Source organism: Mytilus trossulus, chromosome 1 (assembly GCF_036588685.1).
Source record: "Mytilus trossulus isolate FHL-02 chromosome 1, PNRI_Mtr1.1.1.hap1, whole genome shotgun sequence".
NCBI classification, from domain to species: domain Eukaryota; kingdom Metazoa; phylum Mollusca; class Bivalvia; order Mytilida; family Mytilidae; genus Mytilus; species Mytilus trossulus.
In genome coordinates this window covers 36,287,118-36,306,100 of record NC_086373.1, presented here as the reverse complement: position 1 = coordinate 36,306,100, position 18,983 = coordinate 36,287,118, and the positions used below count along the sequence as shown (strand labels likewise).

Here is an 18,983-nt window from a genome sequence, read left to right as displayed (position 1 = left end):
ATTCAAATGTATGGGTATTTGATGTATTATTGTTTACCTTCGTAGCAATGGTGGCATATAGAAACCGCTACCTGTAAATATAAGTATAGAAACTTGCATCACAAACACACTTGCACAACGGTTAAATATGGGGATACGTCTCTCCGAAGAATCATCCGTAGACATCCAAATAAATCAACTTGCTTGTAGGTGTTATGATGACGTGTATAATTGATTTCTTTTAAAACCTTGACCTCGGTTGTTTCTTTTAGTTACCATGCATTGAACTATACCACTTCACCTACATTTAAACAGAAAATGAAAAGATACACACAACAAGCAAAAAAAGCTTTTCGTTTCAGACTGATAAATATATAACCATCGTCTTAACACACACAATTTTCAGTTTCCTCCTACATCAATGATATGTAACAAAGAAATCATCAATAGTTTTACTCGATGTAACGGACACAGCTATGATAATAGATCAAAGCTTATGTTATGTTTTCATTTTTTTCTCAGATATATTTCATTCTGTTCTCGCTATTGGTTTGTGTTATATGTGATATTAAGCGAACACCAATCCCAACAAGTCTAAGACGATGTTTACATACAAGGGATCAATACTCTTCTATGACAGATGAACAAATAAGCACGACTTGCTTGTTAGAATTTCTGTGGTTGAATCGTCAAATTTGTGACACTATATCTAAACAAACCTATGATTGGCTAGCGTCACTTGTTGAAAGATCACAGCAGCGATATAACTTGACACCTTTACATGCAAGTGTTAATTCAATTACAAGATCTAAACCACAAACGACAATTATGTCACAACCAGGTACTTCAACACCTTCGCCAATTAAAAGATATTTAAGACACAGGAAAAAAAGACAAATATCAATGACCACATCTCTACCACATTTATCAACTCAACCAAGATTATCAACCACAACCACTCAGCCACAACTATCAACAACAACGTCACGACAACAAACAACAAGATCGCAACTAGGACAGCGTAAAGAGTATAGAATGCTTACTGACCAGGAAAGGGATGATTACCATAAGGCCATTAACGACTTAAAGCAAGATACTGTAAGTATCAAATTCAAGATTGATAGTAAATAGAAGTATAATTCCTTATTCTTTTACTTTGATAATTTCTATATGTAAAAAGTCAAGTTTTGTATTTATGTCTGTCTTTTTACCACCTGATTTTTCATACTGCTCCTATATGTCTATGTCTATCGTTATATACTTTGGGTAACGATAGTACTCTATATAATTTCTAAAAATGTGTATAAGGATATACATATTTCAACGTTAGACAATGAAAATCAGAGATGATTATTTTAGATATATTTCCTTGTAAGGCAAAATAAGTCTCTAATCAGACTGCTTAATTATAATCATATAACATTTCAATGTTAAAACAACAAAGACTTTTCTATGTGTATTTCCATGTCTTTTCATTTTTCTGTGGATTACCTTTGTTATAGAATAACGCATCCATTTTATCTATTATATTCTAGTTAAGATTGAAAAAATGCTTTAAAAAACAGCTCGAAAGGACCAATAAACAAATACACAAAAAAAAGAATTTACATATTCACTATTTTTGAGACAAAACCCTAAGAAATCCTGTCATTATCAAAGCTTCACATAGAAATTAATATAGATAGGTAGTCTATTTTTCGTAAATGTATTGTACCACATCCAAAAAATGAAAGTTTTACTTTATGGGGGGTTTGAAATATTTTTTATGAATTTACCCTCGCTAAACCCAAACAATTGAATGCCAAGAACGCATCAAACATTATTTGGAAGCGAAATATTCGTTAGCAAATAGCCAGTTCCACATAAAGTCATATAAAATTTCTTTAAATCAAAATTTCAAATCTTTACAATAGAATAGTCAAAACATAATTCTTTCTAATATTGCAAACATTATTTATCATGGATCGACATGACGTTATAATTCATTCTGATTTCCGGCAATTTTTACAGTTTTGTATCTTTAACAGTTTTTATGTTATCCTTGAAGATCCATGTTTATCCCAGGAAAATATAGCTCAATACCCGAAATTGTAAATATGAAATAAGGAAACAACATACAAAAGCATGTTGACGAGAGACAGACAATACAAATATGCTAATAGATATATAAGGCATCAAAAGGTTAACGCCATAAGAATATGAAGCATAAAAAAGCCGTATCAGTTACACTCGAGCAAAAACAGTAAAAAGGTTAAAAAATATTCGAAGCGGAGGAGCATTGAGGATCAAAATTTCGTACGTTTTTATGCAATTAACATCTAAGGTAAATAACATGGATTGAAAAAAAAACACTTTAGTATTTGGAAAATTTGAAACACAGAAGGGCTGAATATTGGGCCTTGTCATCAATCCAGTGGTTGTAAATAAAACGTGTATTGCCTTATTTAAAACAAACCAGACATTCGACAGTTAAAAGAATTAAGAAAACTAAAGTTTGAGCTTCAAAACCTAAGTTTTCATTTCGAAAAACAATGAAATAGATATATATTATATTTGCCTCGCATAGTTTGTCAGCATTTTCATAATAACAACATCTTCAAGTCAAGCTGATATCTATTATACGGATATGAACAGATGATCTTGATGATTTTTCAGAGCGTGTTGCCAAATAAATATGATGCTCTCGCTGAACACCACCAAAAAACATCAGAGACGGCTCATGGCGGAGTAGCTTTTGGTGGTTGGCACAGATATTACCTTCTTCTGTAAGTATTAATTAATATACAAAATTAAAAAAAAAAATCCCTTATACTATTAGTTAAATATGTAACATATGTAGTTTTAAATTTAACCTTTTTTTCATTGCGTGAAAAATTATATATTTTGTAAAACGGCTGAAAGATGCTGGACAGTGAAAGTATTGATCAGCAAATCAGTTTTTGTGAAGATAATGATGGATGGTTGTTCAATGGCAAATTTAATGCATGTATTCTGAACAAGAACATGGTTATGAAATATGAATATAGACCTACTTTTTAATAGACCGACACGCTGAGCCAGATGATTTAACGTGCTAAAAATGTCATCATATAATGACTAAATGTAGACCTTTCTGTGCCTCCCTTGTTATTGGCGCATGCTTAGCGGAAAAGCAACACATACTTTCTTTCAAGTCTTTGGTTTAACCTTGCCGAGGTTTAAATCAAACGATCTCCAAAACGCGAGTTGATGGCTACTTTGACTATCGTTTGAAAAGGCCGTTATCTGGTATCTGTTGATATTTGATCAAATTTAAAGGTTGAAGGTAAAGATTAGTTTCAAGTCTTTGATAAGAAAAGTAATCAGACAAATATGATGGGATGTAACCTCTACGGCAAATGTTGGTTTCGAAGTAGTCTTTTGCGTTGTTCAATTAAATTCTTAAGTATATTATATGTACGATAACTTACATTTGTATCTTGAACGCTAAAGCATATCACTAGTTTGATAAGGGACTTTTTGTTTTGAATTTTCCTTGGAGCTTGGTGTTATGTTTTGTTATTTAATTATTTTTTTATACGTATCGCTATCACATCAGTATTTTGTCATCTTCATATCTTCATAAGGATCCGAACAGATATACTTAGTTTTAATTTTGTTTAAAGATTGTATGTCATCATTAAAAAAAAGCTCCTTCAAAGAGATCATCATATACTCAATTATCTTCTTTTTTTTTCATAACAAATTTAGGTATGAACTCGCATTGCAAGAAAAGAACCCAAATGTCATGTTACCATACTGGGATTCCACCTTAGATAGTGCGATGGACACGCCGACTGATACGGTTATTTTTACCGATAAGTTTCTTGGAAATCCAAATGGAAATGTAACATCAGGACCATTTGGACATTGGGAACGAAAAATACAACGATCCCTTCACAAGGATACATCGTTGTTAATCACAAACAATGAATTGAGTTTGTTAATCCATAAGAGTAAGGACCACCGAGAGTTCATGAGTACTTTAGAAATGCACCATAACGGCCCACATGTATGGATAGGTGGTACTATGGTAGATGTAGACAGTGCTCCTTTTGATCCCGTTTTTTACATGCATCATGCATTTATTGATTGTATATGGGAGCGTTATAGAGTTCTTGAGAAACAAAGGGGCCAAAACCCTGAAATCTACCCAAGCTTAAAATCTGATAGTCCAGCGCATCAACCCTCTACCGTTATGATAAATCTACCACCTTTCAATGGTGTTAATTTTACGAATGCTGATGGATACAAAAACTTTTGGACAGAAACTTATTATTCTTGTGCACCTCAACCATCGTGTAGCGTCCATTCACCAGAATGTGGATCGGAGTGGCTTGAATGTGACATATTTACAGAAAGATGTGTTTCTAAAGGCTCAGAAGCTGCCTTACCCCGCGTTACCCCTTCAGATGTTTTCCGGGTAAAGAACGCTAGAGATCAAACATCTCCAACCACTCAAAGTTTAACTACAACTCCACCAGCCACACAGTTTGGTCCTACATCAAGTCAGCCAACAAGTAAAAATAACAAAATCACAGCTGAGGACTTTTTCTCTACACTAAAATCAGTAAATAAGCAACATATCAATGTTCCAAAAACTCCAAGTCCTCGAATCAGACGTAGTTTGATGAAAGGGAAAACTGGACAAAATGGCGGCACAGGAATGCCTGGAAGACTTAGTTCTCCCTCTATCCTAGTTACTCAACAGCAACAACATAGAATGCTTCCTATTGTCGGATTGAAAGTACCAAAATTTAAGAAACCATGTTGTGGACATCCAAGACAGAACACTTTTAGAATAGATTGCAAAGAAGGAACAGATTTATGGGTATTTGTTCCAATCAAAGTTGTCAATCTACGACATGGGGACATAGTGTATCCGTCATATCCAGTTAATTCAGAAGGTCGTAGACTGAATAATAGCGACGTGTATTCTGTCGGACAACAACTATCATTTGCATCTAATTTACAATCCAAAACACGTTCCAAACATAAGCCATGCAGCTACGACAAATCTGGAATGTTCAAAGTTAAAGTATCATCTTACGGCTTGAATTACTATGGTATTTACGAAGACACAGTCTTTTTGGATAATAGACGAACAGTTTCAACTGAAATTTCATATATTGGCATAAAAAATTCTGAACAAAGGGAAACAAAGGTCTTCGTCACTGCTGTTGATGAATGTGGAATTGCTTGTCAACCGATGATTTTAGTACGGGGTTATCGAACTCATCATTTGCGATATAGGAAAAATATAGGAGCTATTGAAATAACAACAAAGGGCCATCAGTATCACAGTAATACATATAGAGGTGCGGAGTCCTTGGTTTGGAAAGCAGACAAATTTTCTGTTCCTCAATCAGATGAAAGCAAGATTCCGATTGTATTTGTTTGTGATTATAGAAGTAAAAATCCATGGTCTTGAAAAAAGATTTTTGTGTTGATAGGGAACTTTTTCGCACATTCCTTTAAATATAAAAATAGAAGATGTGGTATGATTGCCAATGACACAACTCTCCACAAGACACAAAAAAGACACAGAAATTAATGGTCACCGTAAAACCTTTCCAGAAATTATATTTTGTATAGTGAGTACGATCAGGATGTCCTATACACAACTCATATTTATTATAAATGTTCACTAGTCAGCACCTCTTTAATGACATGAAATATATAGTCAGTGCTGACGTTTTCTGTGTTTACTATTCATTAATTATTGTATCTTTTGATCTTTTTGATTTCAACTATATTTGGTCTCTGGTAGATTGTTGCTTATACCACGTCAAACGTTAAATATAATATATAAAAAAATAGAATATGTGGTATGATTGCCATTGAGACAACTGTGCACAAGAGACCAAAATAACACAGACATTAACAACTATAGATCACCGTACGGCCTTCATCAATGAGCAAAGCCCATACCGCATAGTCAGCTTTAAAAGGCCCCGAAATGAAAATGTAAAACAATTCAAGCGAAAAAACTAACGGCCTTATTTAATTTAAAAAAAAATGAACGAAAAACAAATATGTTACAAATAAACAAACGACAACCAATGAATTACAGGCTCCTGCCTTGTGACAGGCACATACATAAATAATGTGGCGAGGTTAAATAATGTTAATCTTAATTAAGATAAACCAGTGCTTAAAATGAAAACAACAATCAAAAAATTCATGCGTCCATGAACTTTTCACCAAGAACGCTTTACGCCGAATATATTGAGGCCAACGATGCTTAAGAACAAAGAGTTTATAGAGCTTTAAAATTATAATCCTGGTACTTTTGATAACTATTTACACCACTGGGTCGATGCCACTGCTGGTGGACGTTTCGTCCCCGAGGGTATCACCAGCCCAGTAGTCAGCACTTCGGTGTTGACATGAATATCAATTATATGGTCATTTTTATAAATTTTCTGCTTACAAAACTTTAAATTTTTCGAAAAACTAAGGATTTTCTTACCCCAGGAGTAGATTACCTTAGCCGTATTTGGCACAACTTTTTGGAATTTTGGGTCCTCAATGCTCTTCAACTTTGTATTTATTTGGCTTTTTAACTATTTTGATCTGAGCGTCACTCATGAGTCTTATGTAGACGAAACGCGCGTCTGGCGTTTAAAATTATAATCCTGGTACTTTTGATAACTATTATGACTTGAAATAACCCTTAAAAATAGCCAAATCATTTTGAAGGTTCGCTGTCTTAAGGAAGTAAACCCTTATTTTCTACATAATTCATAGGTTTACACACGGACATTTTAAAAAGGTTTGATATTACGGTCCCATAAGCATAAGTATCACTACATAGAAACTAGAAATATAATATAGTATAACGTCAGCACCATACGATACAAATAACACTATCAGGTGCCCCAAAAACCTCTGTAGATATTTTAAATTTATCAGAATGTTATTGTAAACGATTTAGATGTTCTCCCATGTCTAAGTTTTTTACACTATAGATTCGAGTATCATAAGCTGATCGAGAATATATACCTTGGCAAATACGGACATTTTGATAACTTTTAACAGGGTCAAAGATTTAATGAATATAAAATTGCAAATCTAGTTTGACATCAAACGCTGAAACAGTTTTATTTATTATCCAGAACTCCTGCTGAGATCATCTCTAATATTTGGTAAGGGTCGTATTTCTCACTCTTTGGTTTGCATTTTTCATACTCTTGTTTTTCATTTTGGGGATCTTTCCATGTCTTGATTTGGATAACGGTTCTTTTATTTCGTTGGACACTTAAAATCGTGGATAAAATCATCCACGAAAACCACGAAAATTGGTTCCCCGCGAATAAAAGTACTTTCACTTCACTCTTGCTGGGTTGTTGTCTGTTTGATACATTTAAACAAGTATATAAATTGAGAATCTAAACGGGAAAGTGTCAAAAAGAGCAACCCAACAAAAGTCCCAAAATATTTTCTGTCTTTCAAGACAAAAAAAGTAAACATCTAATACGGTCAGGTATTTCACATCAAATTGTTTATGGTAATATTTTTTACAAAGCACACACATATCGACATTCACCTCAAAAGCTAACAGAACCTTTAATCAGACTTATTTGGAATGTTCATAGTTACTATACTGTTGTCAGGTCATTAAATATGACATATTTTGACTTTAATATTGATACATTTATAAGGTCTTTGCATCGAAAAAAACACATGTATTCTAAATCAGTTGTTTGCATGATACGGGTTATATTCATTTCAGATATTTTATGATGATTTGATAGTCAACCCCTAACAGGAGGGTCAGTGCTTAATATTCGTATGATAAAGACATACTCTTTCAATCAGTTTAATTGATGTCCTAAGCTGGAACTAACTGCTAGTAGTCCTTTGTTAATTTATGTATCATTGTCATTATGTTTTGTTCCTTTTGCTATCTATTCTGACATCTGTGTTTGTTTTTTCTACATTGGATAGAGGTTAAGGAGAGGATATTTTAATTTTAGTTTATTTATATATTTCGGAGTTAAGTATTACGTCCAATAGCACTATCTATTATTTTGGCTGAGGAGATAATTACATACAATAATTAATCTCTGAATTTTTGACATACTAAGTTAGACTTATCATTAAATGTGTATTTAAATGAACAACACGAAGGGTGAAGCAGAAATGCGAATCCTGCCATGCCCGATCTATGTTTTTGTTTGTTGTTTTTCTGCACTGAATCGATCTGATGAATGAAGCCTTTTTTTCAAATAATTCCTATGTTGTACTGTTGCACCATAATCCTATTTTATAAAGAGGTCTGTCGCCTTTAACAATTTTGGGTCCTTAATAGTTTGATGTCAGGTGTTAGGTGTGAACCTAGGCTACGTGTTAAAGACCTTATTCTGACCTATAATTGTTTACTTCATACACATAGGGACTTGGATTGATAGTTGTCACATTGGCACTCAAACCACATTTCTTATTTCAACTAACAACAGCAAAATCAAAGGCTCAAACACAAACATAGCTTATCTTAATGCAGTTACGGGACAATCCTATTTAACCGTATATACTTTCAAACAATGAACTTTTTGGTGCATCGATGATTAGATTTTTTATTATTTGGTGTTTGACCCCACTTTCAGCACAGTTATTTATGTTATTGCGGCCAGTTTCATGGTAGACGATGTATGAACTGCCCAGACAGAACAACCTGCTCTGATAAAGTACTGACAATAAAAGTCAATTAAGAGTGCAGTTCGATGGTATAGATGTTTTTTTTTAATTTTCAAAACAATTATTTTTCTAGCAAAGTGCTGCAACAGCATGAGTTAAATATTTAACTATTAACATTCATAAAAGCTGTGAAACTTACATAGAACTTTTATATTATTATCATTTTAGTTTATGATAAAAGAATCAGAGTTCTTCAAATTCCTGATGGATCGATTATAATATTTGTACGCATAATTTCAAACTGTTGTAGTCTTTCCCGAATGGATTGCTGGTTGAAATACGATGACTTGTATGGATAAGTCAATTCAAAAGATTAATTGTTTGCATAGATATCATCTAAATTGACAATATATACAAACAGCATCAACTAAAACGTGTAAATACCATATTGTGTTTTTGTTAAGACCAAAAGGTGAAACAACAATATTACCAAACTCCGAGGAAACTTCAAGACGGAAAGTCCCTAATCAAATGTCAAAATCAAAATCTCACAAACACATCAAACGAAAGGATAACAATTGCAAATTCCTGAATTGATACAGGCATTTTCTTCTGTAGAAAATGACGGATTAAACTGGTTTTGTAGCTAGCTAAACATCTTACTTGTTTTTCAGTCGCATACAACTCCAATATATTGACAACGACGTGTGAAAATAAAAAAAAAAGACATAATAAGTGTTACAGAACACAAATAAAACAAAAATAAAACATAGAAAATTAAAGATTGTGCAACACAAACCCCACAAAAAAAGTGATCGCAGGTGCTCCGGAAGAGTAAACAGATCCTGCTCTACCGGTGTGAAAAATTACTTTCATTGAATCCAGAACACGACTATAAACATGGATATACCGAAGAGAGAAGGTACACAAGAGCATTCCCGTTCAAATGTAAAAATTAGGGAACGAACAATCGACTTTTTTGTCTTAAATTGTAAAATATAGTTTAGTATGCTTCAAAAGGTTCGCAAATATATAGTGTAAAACAATTATGTATGCATATTATTTCCATGTAATGACGTACTTTTAGTGACATGATATTATTTAGATATCAAAATATGAGGGCTTTCGTTGATTAGTCAGACCGAAAATGATACCGCATAAATTCAATGAATTATTTTCCAAAATCATAACAATGGTTGGAGAATCAAATGCTCCTGAACCTTCCTCCAGTTGAACTATGGCGACTCGCTAGCGTGTGTTCATGGATCATGTCAAGGTTAACTTTTAAGGTTTAGACAATATATAAAAAAAATTAAAATAATCAATAAACAAAAAACGAACTCCAAAGAAAATGCAAATTATAATGTTTCTTATGGAGATATTACTTGATACCATGCTCATGTATCAAAATCAAAAGCTCATACACATCAAACGAATGAAAAACAACAATCTGAAAACTTGCGAAATCATCAAGGCAATGTTTAATATTTTTTATAATTTACAATCCTAGCGTTGTTTCTTTTTTAAAGCTTGTATACAAATGATGAGCACCTTTTTGTAAATATCACTGATATGGTAAATGAACAGAAAATGATAAGCGAGTTGATACCTGTGACATATAATGATTAGATTTGAGTGTCGTCTTCTTTGCATTTCATTTACTATAGCTTCAGTCTCAGTTTTCCTGCTATTTATGACATTCTTTTGCAAAAAATTATTTATTATCAGCTAAATCAACAAATTTTAATAATTGTAAAAATAAAAATTGCATAAACTTCATTAAATGGAAAAAAAAAGCAAATTCTTCTCCGCTTGTAGCAGCGTTTTTTTTTAACTGTCTAATAACACAATGATTACGATGGCTGTATTAACTTTTATTTCGAAATAACATTGATACACGTGCATACAGAAATACCTGACCTCATTTACAGTCATTTCTACAATATCACGTAATACCCTCAGTATTCATTTTTCCCGTTAAAACCAAATATAAATAAAATATCAAGTAAACTCAAATAAGATACCAAGCTCATGTAAATCATACTTAGGGTGCAATCAACAGTTTTTTTCTATGACGTCATATTTTGAGGGACCATCTATAATTGACCCTTAGTGGTGTTAATGTTGATGAAGATACTTGTATAAAACTAGATATCATTAGAATCAGAATTTTCTCTAGTTTATAATGAAATAAAAATAGATTGTACTTTTAATAGTACCAAAAAGTTTTATCCAGAGAAAATGGGAAAAACATTGCCTAATCTATGCATAAAAAACATGAAATCAGGCCATGTGCACACCCATGCAGACATGATACATGCACATTTTTCATATTCAAAACTGTATGAATTTCATAGGTTTTTACCTGGTCTTTCTAAAAATTTATGCTTCAGGCTACGTTCGCCTGCTCCGAAAAGAGCTACAGTGGGTGCAACTAAGTTTTGCACTTTTCACTGCCAAAAAAACAGCTAGATGTTTACATTTTGTCTCCCTTTAAAACATGTGTATTTAATCTAATTTTTAAAATTATTTTAATCATTCAACTAACATTCAGCTAAATCAACAAATTTTAATAATTGTAAAAATAAAAATTGCATAAACTTCATTAAATGGAAAAAAAAACCAAATTCTTCTCCGCTTGTAGCAGCGTTTTTTTTTAACTGTCTAATAACACAATGATTACGATGGCTGTATTAACTTTTATTTCGAAATAACATTGATACACGTGCATACAGAAATACCTGACCTCATTTACAGTCATTTCTACAATATCACGTAATACCCTCAGTATTCATTTTTCCCGTTAAAACCAAATATAAATAAAATATCAAGTAAACTCAAATAAGATACCAAGCTCATGTAAATCATACTTAGGGTGCAATCAACAGTTTTTTTCTATGACGTCATATTTTGAGGGACCATCTATAATTGACCCTTAGTGGTGTTAATGTTGATGAAGATACTTGTATAAAACTAGATATCATTAGAATCAGAATTTTCTCTAGTTTATAATGAAATAAAAATAGATTGTACTTTTAATAGTACCAAAAAGTTTTATCCAGAGAAAATGGGAAAAACATTGCCTAATCTATGCATAAAAAACATGAAATCAGGCCATGTGCACACCCATGCAGACATGATACATGCACATTTTTCATATTCAAAACTGTATGAATTTCATAGGTTTTTACCTGGTCTTTCTAAAAATTTATGCTTCAGGCTACGTTCGCCTGCTCCGAAAAGAGCTACAGTGGGTGCAACTAAGTTTTGCACTTTTCACTGCCAAAAAAACAGGATGTTTACATTTTGTCTCCCTTTAAAACATGTGTATTTAATCTAATTTTTAAAATTATTTTAATCATTCAACCTGTTTTAAATGAAGCTAATTAACTTATTTTTACAATCAAATATAAAAAACATGATACTTTTTTACCAATTATGTTGATAAAAAGGGACTTCCCTCCAAGTCTATTTTTAGTCGAGGAATAACCCCTAGTTTTTTTTATACGAAACTGTTTATAGCACCCTTAAGCAAAACCATGTATGCGATATATAAAAACTTCTCAGCTTTTATGAATCTGTACACAATACCGATTAAAATTATGTTTTACTTTAAGGATTGTGACCCCGAATGGTGAAACTACAGCTTATTTTATATGTCACATAGTTGTGGTATTTTGGCCAGTGGCAAATAGTTTAACTGGCAAATTCCAAACATTTCCTGTATCCTATTGTCATCAGTTTATTTAAAAAGAAAAAACATAAAATTGGGTTTCTTTTGAATAAATAGAATAAAAACTGTAAAATAAGCATAAATAAAGGTACTTTAAACATATTTTGTTCCTATTATTGTATGAACTAAGTTGTAGCTGAGTTGAGAAAAATATTGAAATAGTGTATTTCTTATATATGATACTTGGAGCCTTTTAACTATAAAAAGTACAAAAAATATAAATAAATGAAAAAAAATCCATGTTACACTAATCAGTAGTACAGGCCAAAGAAGAAAAAATCAACACTTTGCATGTGCAACTTTTGGTTCCATATATAGGAGAGAATTAATAAAAGTATCATGACGTCGCAATAAGCTGAAAAACTTCAAAATTTGAACAGAGTCTGGTGTTCTTATATCTGGTTGCTATGTACAAATCTGTAATATTTGCATTAAATATACCAAACTGATGCTTTAAAATTAATGTACACATGCCATACAATATTTTTCAGAATTGTTTTAGTCCATTCACTAACACATTTCTATGCGAAAACCTCACTATATTATATGCTTGTCCCTTTAAGAGTGCAATCAACAGTTTTTTTCTATGACGTCATATTTTGAGGGACCATCTCCAAACCATGATAGCACCCTTACGTTTCGTCTACAAAAGACATGTGAATTGCGCTCGAATGTAAGTTAAAATAGTTGGTTTTTTGAAATGGATAATGACGCTTTCCAAGGAGGTCAACTGGATAACCGAACTCCGAACTGCTGACTTCTGGGCTGGTGAGACCCTCGGGGACGAAACGTCCACCAACAGTAGCACCAACCCAGTGGTGTAAATAGTTATCAGAGGTAAAAAGTTATCAAAGGTAAAATGTTATCAAAGATAAAAAGTTATCAATATTTGGCAATACAATGAAAAGTAAAGTGACGTTTTAATAAAAAAAAAAAAAAAATTCTAAACATTATATATATTTGAATAATAAACAAATACAGCAATTTCCTATGAATTACTATCATATATAGAGGATGTTCTCTTACTGAAACAGTCAATGTTTGGTGACTATATTGAAGGCATCTATCCCATCGCACTAGAGATACATGATACTGCCTCATATCTTGACTTACATGTAGAAATTGACAATGAGGGTCGGTTGAAAACTTTATGACAAAAGAGATGATTTCAGCTTCCCAATTTGTGAACTTTTCATTTCTATGTAGCAACATTTCAACAGCGCCTGCATACGGAGTATATATCTCCCTATTGATACGATATTCCTTGTTACGTTGTATTTCTTATCATGATTTCCTTGATAGAAAACTATTAAACCAAGAATTCCAAATTTTGAAGTTGTAATCATCCCTTCGTAAATTTTACGAGCGCCATCACTAGTTGATTGACCATTATGGAATAACCGTTTCACAGATGCTGTTCGGAATGTTCCTCAAGTCGTTACTACGATCCCCTTCTCTTTAAACGAATGTGACCTACCGAATTAGACTATTTAGCGGATTTGTAATAACATGACCAACACGACAGGTGCCACATGTGGAGCAGAAACTACTTACCCTTTGGGAACACCTGAGATCACCCCAGTTTTTGGTGGGTTTCGTGTTGCATAGTCTTCAAATTTTCTATTTCATTTCCGGTGTGCAATTATTTGTCTGTTTATCCTTTTTTTGTTAGCCATGGCTTTGTCAGTTTATTTTAGATCTATAAGTTTGATTTCCCTCTGGCATCTTTTGGTCCTCTTTTACAAAATTATCGTTCATACACAAGTCTGTAATACGGATAAAGGGAGATAATTGATGGTTACTACATCTGTTACAATGTATTTTATCTTAATTGTCGTTATATTGTTTATATTGCATATATTTAAGTTACACATATTCATATATAAGTAATACTTATGAGGGGTGATATGTATTTAAACCATTTAAAATATCCTGAAATATGGATAACTTCCTTTATCGTTTAAAAAAGTCAATATATACGTACGTATTTTCCTGTCCATAACACTCATTAGTGGCGCTCAAACAGTAAAAACACGGGTGTCATTCGGTTTATCGAGATAAATTATCGTGAAAGAATATCTAACGGCGGTCAAGTATTGAGAGACGATCGTGAAAGTTCTGGAAACGGATCGTGAAAGACATTTAATGTAAATTCTAGTTCAGAATCTTTGAAAAAATTTGCCTAATTTTCAAAACGCGGAACAAATCCGAACAAAAAAATATGTCTGTCAAAATGGTTAAACTTCCTCAAAATAACTGTGAAAGAAGATAAAGAAAATATGAAGTACTTTTTGAAAAAACACAAAAGGCGCAATGCGTGTCTATGAAATTAATTACAAATAACATGCTTTTTGTGCCTATAATGGTCATATTTCAGAATATTATGATATATTTGAAATTTAATCTTTGGTGTATCTGATAGTACAGTAAAATTAAAGTATGTTCTTCCATTAAAAGCGTTAATTTGTTTATGAAAACCTTGAATTTGTTGATTTTCCATCAAACTTGATCGTGAAAGATAAGGCAACGTATTATTTCGATCGTGAAAGAAAATGCGTGACCGGACTTTATACTTGTAATCAGAAATCAGTATTTATTTTACCATTTGATAAAGCTGCAAGTGTTTGAAGCCTGTAACTATTTTGATAAGGATGAACATTAAAGCTATTATCTTTTTTTCTATTCAACACTTTCCCTCGAAAGTTAAAAAAACCAACTAATAACGTGTCTAAATAAGTGTGAAAGATTCAGCTCTATGTATCGGCCTGGTGCACTTCAGGCAGACCGACACTAGTTAGCCAATAATATGGATATGCAACGTTTAAACCAAAATGTTATCCATCAAACAAAAAATCATAGCAAAAACAGCACATTTCATGTGTAATTTTGGATTGAACGATAACCAACATTTTATGCAACAGACCTTCTTTTTTTAAGGTTCATGTGGACCCTATGGCTAAAATGGCCGTATTTTCACCTCAAAATTTACTCTGAGTACAGACAAACCTGCGCATCTGTAAAAAAAATCAGGCATAGCATGCCCTAGATAAATGAATTTTAAGTATGTTTTAGAATAATAAAAACTTTCCAGGATTTTGCCGTGCACTTTTTTCCTTCCTGCAGAAGGTGCCAAAATAAACTTAGTTGGGAAACAGGTTTGAGAACTTCCCCACAGATAATAATTAAAGTGAGCATTTTCAATTGACATGGACATTAGATGGACAATAGATACCTGACAATAATTGGTTATTTAAACTGTGTACCTGAGTGGACCATATCAAGGTAAACTCATCTGTTTGTTAATTTTATCATCTTCTGCAGAGACGAAAAAAAGTGTACGGCAAAATCCAGTTAAGTTAAGAATTTTCTACATCATACAATGCATTTGAATTCTATTTATCTATGGCATGCTATGCCTTAAAACTTTTCCAGATGCACATGTTTGCCTGTACTCAGAGAAAATTTTGAGGTGAAAAGCTCTTTATAAACAACGCTTATACGGATTGATTTAACTATATAGTACATATTATAGAATACCATAGCGCAAATGATGTAATGTCTTGTTTGCTTTACTTATGATAGTATATTTGTTGAACGTCTTTAATATCAAGGATTTTACTAGAAGTGTCAATGCGCTTAAAATTGTCAATGTTTCATAAAAAAGGTCAAGGTCAGATGAACCATGCCATACAGATCTCTTCAAATATCCCGTTCACCAAATAAATGTTTTCCCATCCTTACAGGGCCTTAGAAACTGACAAATGTAAAAGTTATGCTTGGCCAATTAATTCGGAACATAAGGTCAAAAGTATATGATCCCTAACCGATAGCCAGACATAGATATCTTACCATCATTTAATAAATCAAACACAATTGAAGTCATCATGGTCATATAAGACAGACAGACATGTACACCATACACGAAACACCTTGTCGCTATAGCATACAGGTATATATTCAAAAGGTCAAATAACATAAAACAAACATTGCCTAATGATGCATTATAACGGGTTCAATGTTAGTTGAGACCTTGCACAAGTCAAAAATATACACATTACAATCATAACAACAGACAGTTATCCTAAAGCTTAACGAATCCTCGATACGGACTTGACCACTAAAAACAATCTTCGTCCATGAAATGAGGCAAACTCAGGATCAGGTGAATCCTGTCTGACGGACGTTTAGTTTATAGGATCCAATATACAAAATATGAGTATTCTATAACTCATGATAAGTTAGTACTTCACATGACAATAACAAAACTTCATCCTACAACTATCCAACTATTTTACAAACAACATGTTAACAAATGCCCAAATAATAATTTTAATGTATTTGCGCGTCTGGCGTACTAAATTATAATCCTAGTACCTTTGATAACTATTTACACCACTGGGTCGATGCCATTGCTGGTGGACGTTTCGTATAACAGCCCAGTATTCAACACTTCGGTGTTGATATGAATATCAATGATGTGGTCATTTGATACAAATTTCTTGTTTACAAAACTTTGAACTTTTCGAAAAACTAAGGATTACCATTGTCGTATTTGGTACAACTGTTTGGAATTTTGGATCCTCCCTCCATGCTCTTCAACATTTTGCTTGTTTGGCTTAAACCTATTGAGGATGTTGACATGTCTAGCCTTTCTCAATACCAATGACAAATATCAATTATCATATAATGGAAGAATAATTTGAACATCTACGTAGCATCAGATCTTTCACGATCCTTTTCACGATCTTCAAAAATGCGGTCCTTGATCTTTCACGATAGAAAAAATCAATTTTTTGTAAATAGTTCTTTATTTACAAAGTTTTAGATTATATTTATACAAAATAACTATGAGAACCGTTTAATTAATTCAAATTCAATGCCCTTATTTTGATAAACATAGTTTATCTAGTCGAATTTGTGCAAAAATCGTGTTTGTTTACATTTTTTATGTCATTGAAATGTCGAGAGACAATCTGCCTATTGTCGTTTTGTAATAACTATGTACTTTTGAAATTGGATATTTTGACATACTGATCATAATGTTGAACCATTTTGACAGACAGTTTTATATTGTCGTGAATGTGTCTGTGTAATTGATTAAATTAGAAAAATTAGGGATCTTTCATATGTCTTCTCGATTAAATGTCTTTCACGATCCGTTACCAGAACTTTCACGGTCGTCTCTCAATACTTGACCGCCGTTAGATATTCTTTCACGATCATTTCTCTCGATAAACCGAATGACACCCGTGAAAAAGGTTAAATCAATACTTAGTTGAAGATCTTTTGAACCTAAAATTCCAATAATATATATCAAAAACTGCTTATGTAAATTTTAATATTTTGTGTTTTATTTTTCATTATCTCTAGAGGATCAGTAGCTGGTAACAAATATATTCATGTAATGTATGTACTTTTTTAAACAACAGAAGTGTAATTATCCGATCATGCTTTTCACAAAAGGCTTTTATTTGCAAGTAACTTATTACTTCTAGTAAAGGAGAATATTTAATATATGTATTTAACATATTGTGTTCTATAAAAATGTACTATGCCTTAATGATATACAAAGTATAGTCATTTTAGGTTGTGCGCTTTCTTTTAACAGTTGTTACAGACTACAACATACTTTTCTTTTCTTCTCGTGATCAGGTAAATACAATTTTGTAATAATGATAATCCTGTATTACTAATTCTTTCTTTTGTCATTATCAACAGTTTCTAAGCTTTGCATACATTACAGTCTCACTATACAGAAACGATGCAATATATAATATAAAATGCTAAAATATGCATTCATTTGCCCTTTTAATGCACAAATTTAATTGAAAGTATAATACATACTTACCTCCTTTAGATATAAAATGTGTTATTTCTTAATATTGCCTCCTATTTCTTCAAGGAATCCGAAATGAATTTAAAGGTAAAAAAAAAATGTTTTTCTGCTCTCTTTTTCTTTAAATTTCTAAAATATTTTGTAAAGGAAGGATCGGGAATGTAATTTTGTTTGCCTTCGTAGCAATGTCGTTATGTAAGACTCCTTCGTCGGAAGTGTATGTTTATTTACTGCATGCGCGACGACTCTTTTGTGGTAAACAGAAGTATGCTAAACAGCGACAAGCATAAATAACGATATATTTTATAAGCACCTTCGACTATTATAAAACATAAAATCTGCAACATTTCAACGAGTTTGTTTCACATTGCATTCCTACTCTCAAATGCATAAATCAATATATCAAAGTGCATCCATTACACAATGTACGTTTGATCGCAAAACACATAAAATAATAGGTGGTTTTATCAACTTTGTCTGAAGAACACAATTATCACTTCTTTCATTCGTTATGTTGCTGTCAACTTTATTGTCACAAATAATGCTTAATAGTTAAATTACCAGAACAATAGTGAGATAATCCGTCTCTCTGTAGCTGTTTCTTTTTTTTTTATATAACTTTTGTTTTGATTGGGGTTTTTTGTCGTTATTTGTGTAGTTGAGTAGTTTTAGTGTTGAATGTCTTTATTCTGCACCTGCAGATGACATGAATATAGATGATATTGTTTACAAGTCTCATGTATCCTTAACTTTACATGTTGGAGGTTTTTTAGTGTT

General features: G+C 32.3%; 1 protein-coding gene across 1 annotated transcript; it reads left to right on the top strand.

Annotated features, from left to right (window-relative positions):
* The first annotated feature begins 500 nt into the window (after window positions 1-500).
* LOC134714814 (uncharacterized) lies at window positions 501-5,428 on the top strand. Its single transcript, XM_063576442.1, has 3 exons — window positions 501-1,077; window positions 2,635-2,744; window positions 3,709-5,428. The coding sequence occupies exons 1-3, from the start codon at window positions 613-615 to the stop codon at window positions 5,426-5,428; spliced, it is 2,295 nt and encodes a 764-aa protein (XP_063432512.1). The 5' UTR covers window positions 501-612.
* Window positions 5,429-18,983: the final 13,555 nt, after the last annotated feature.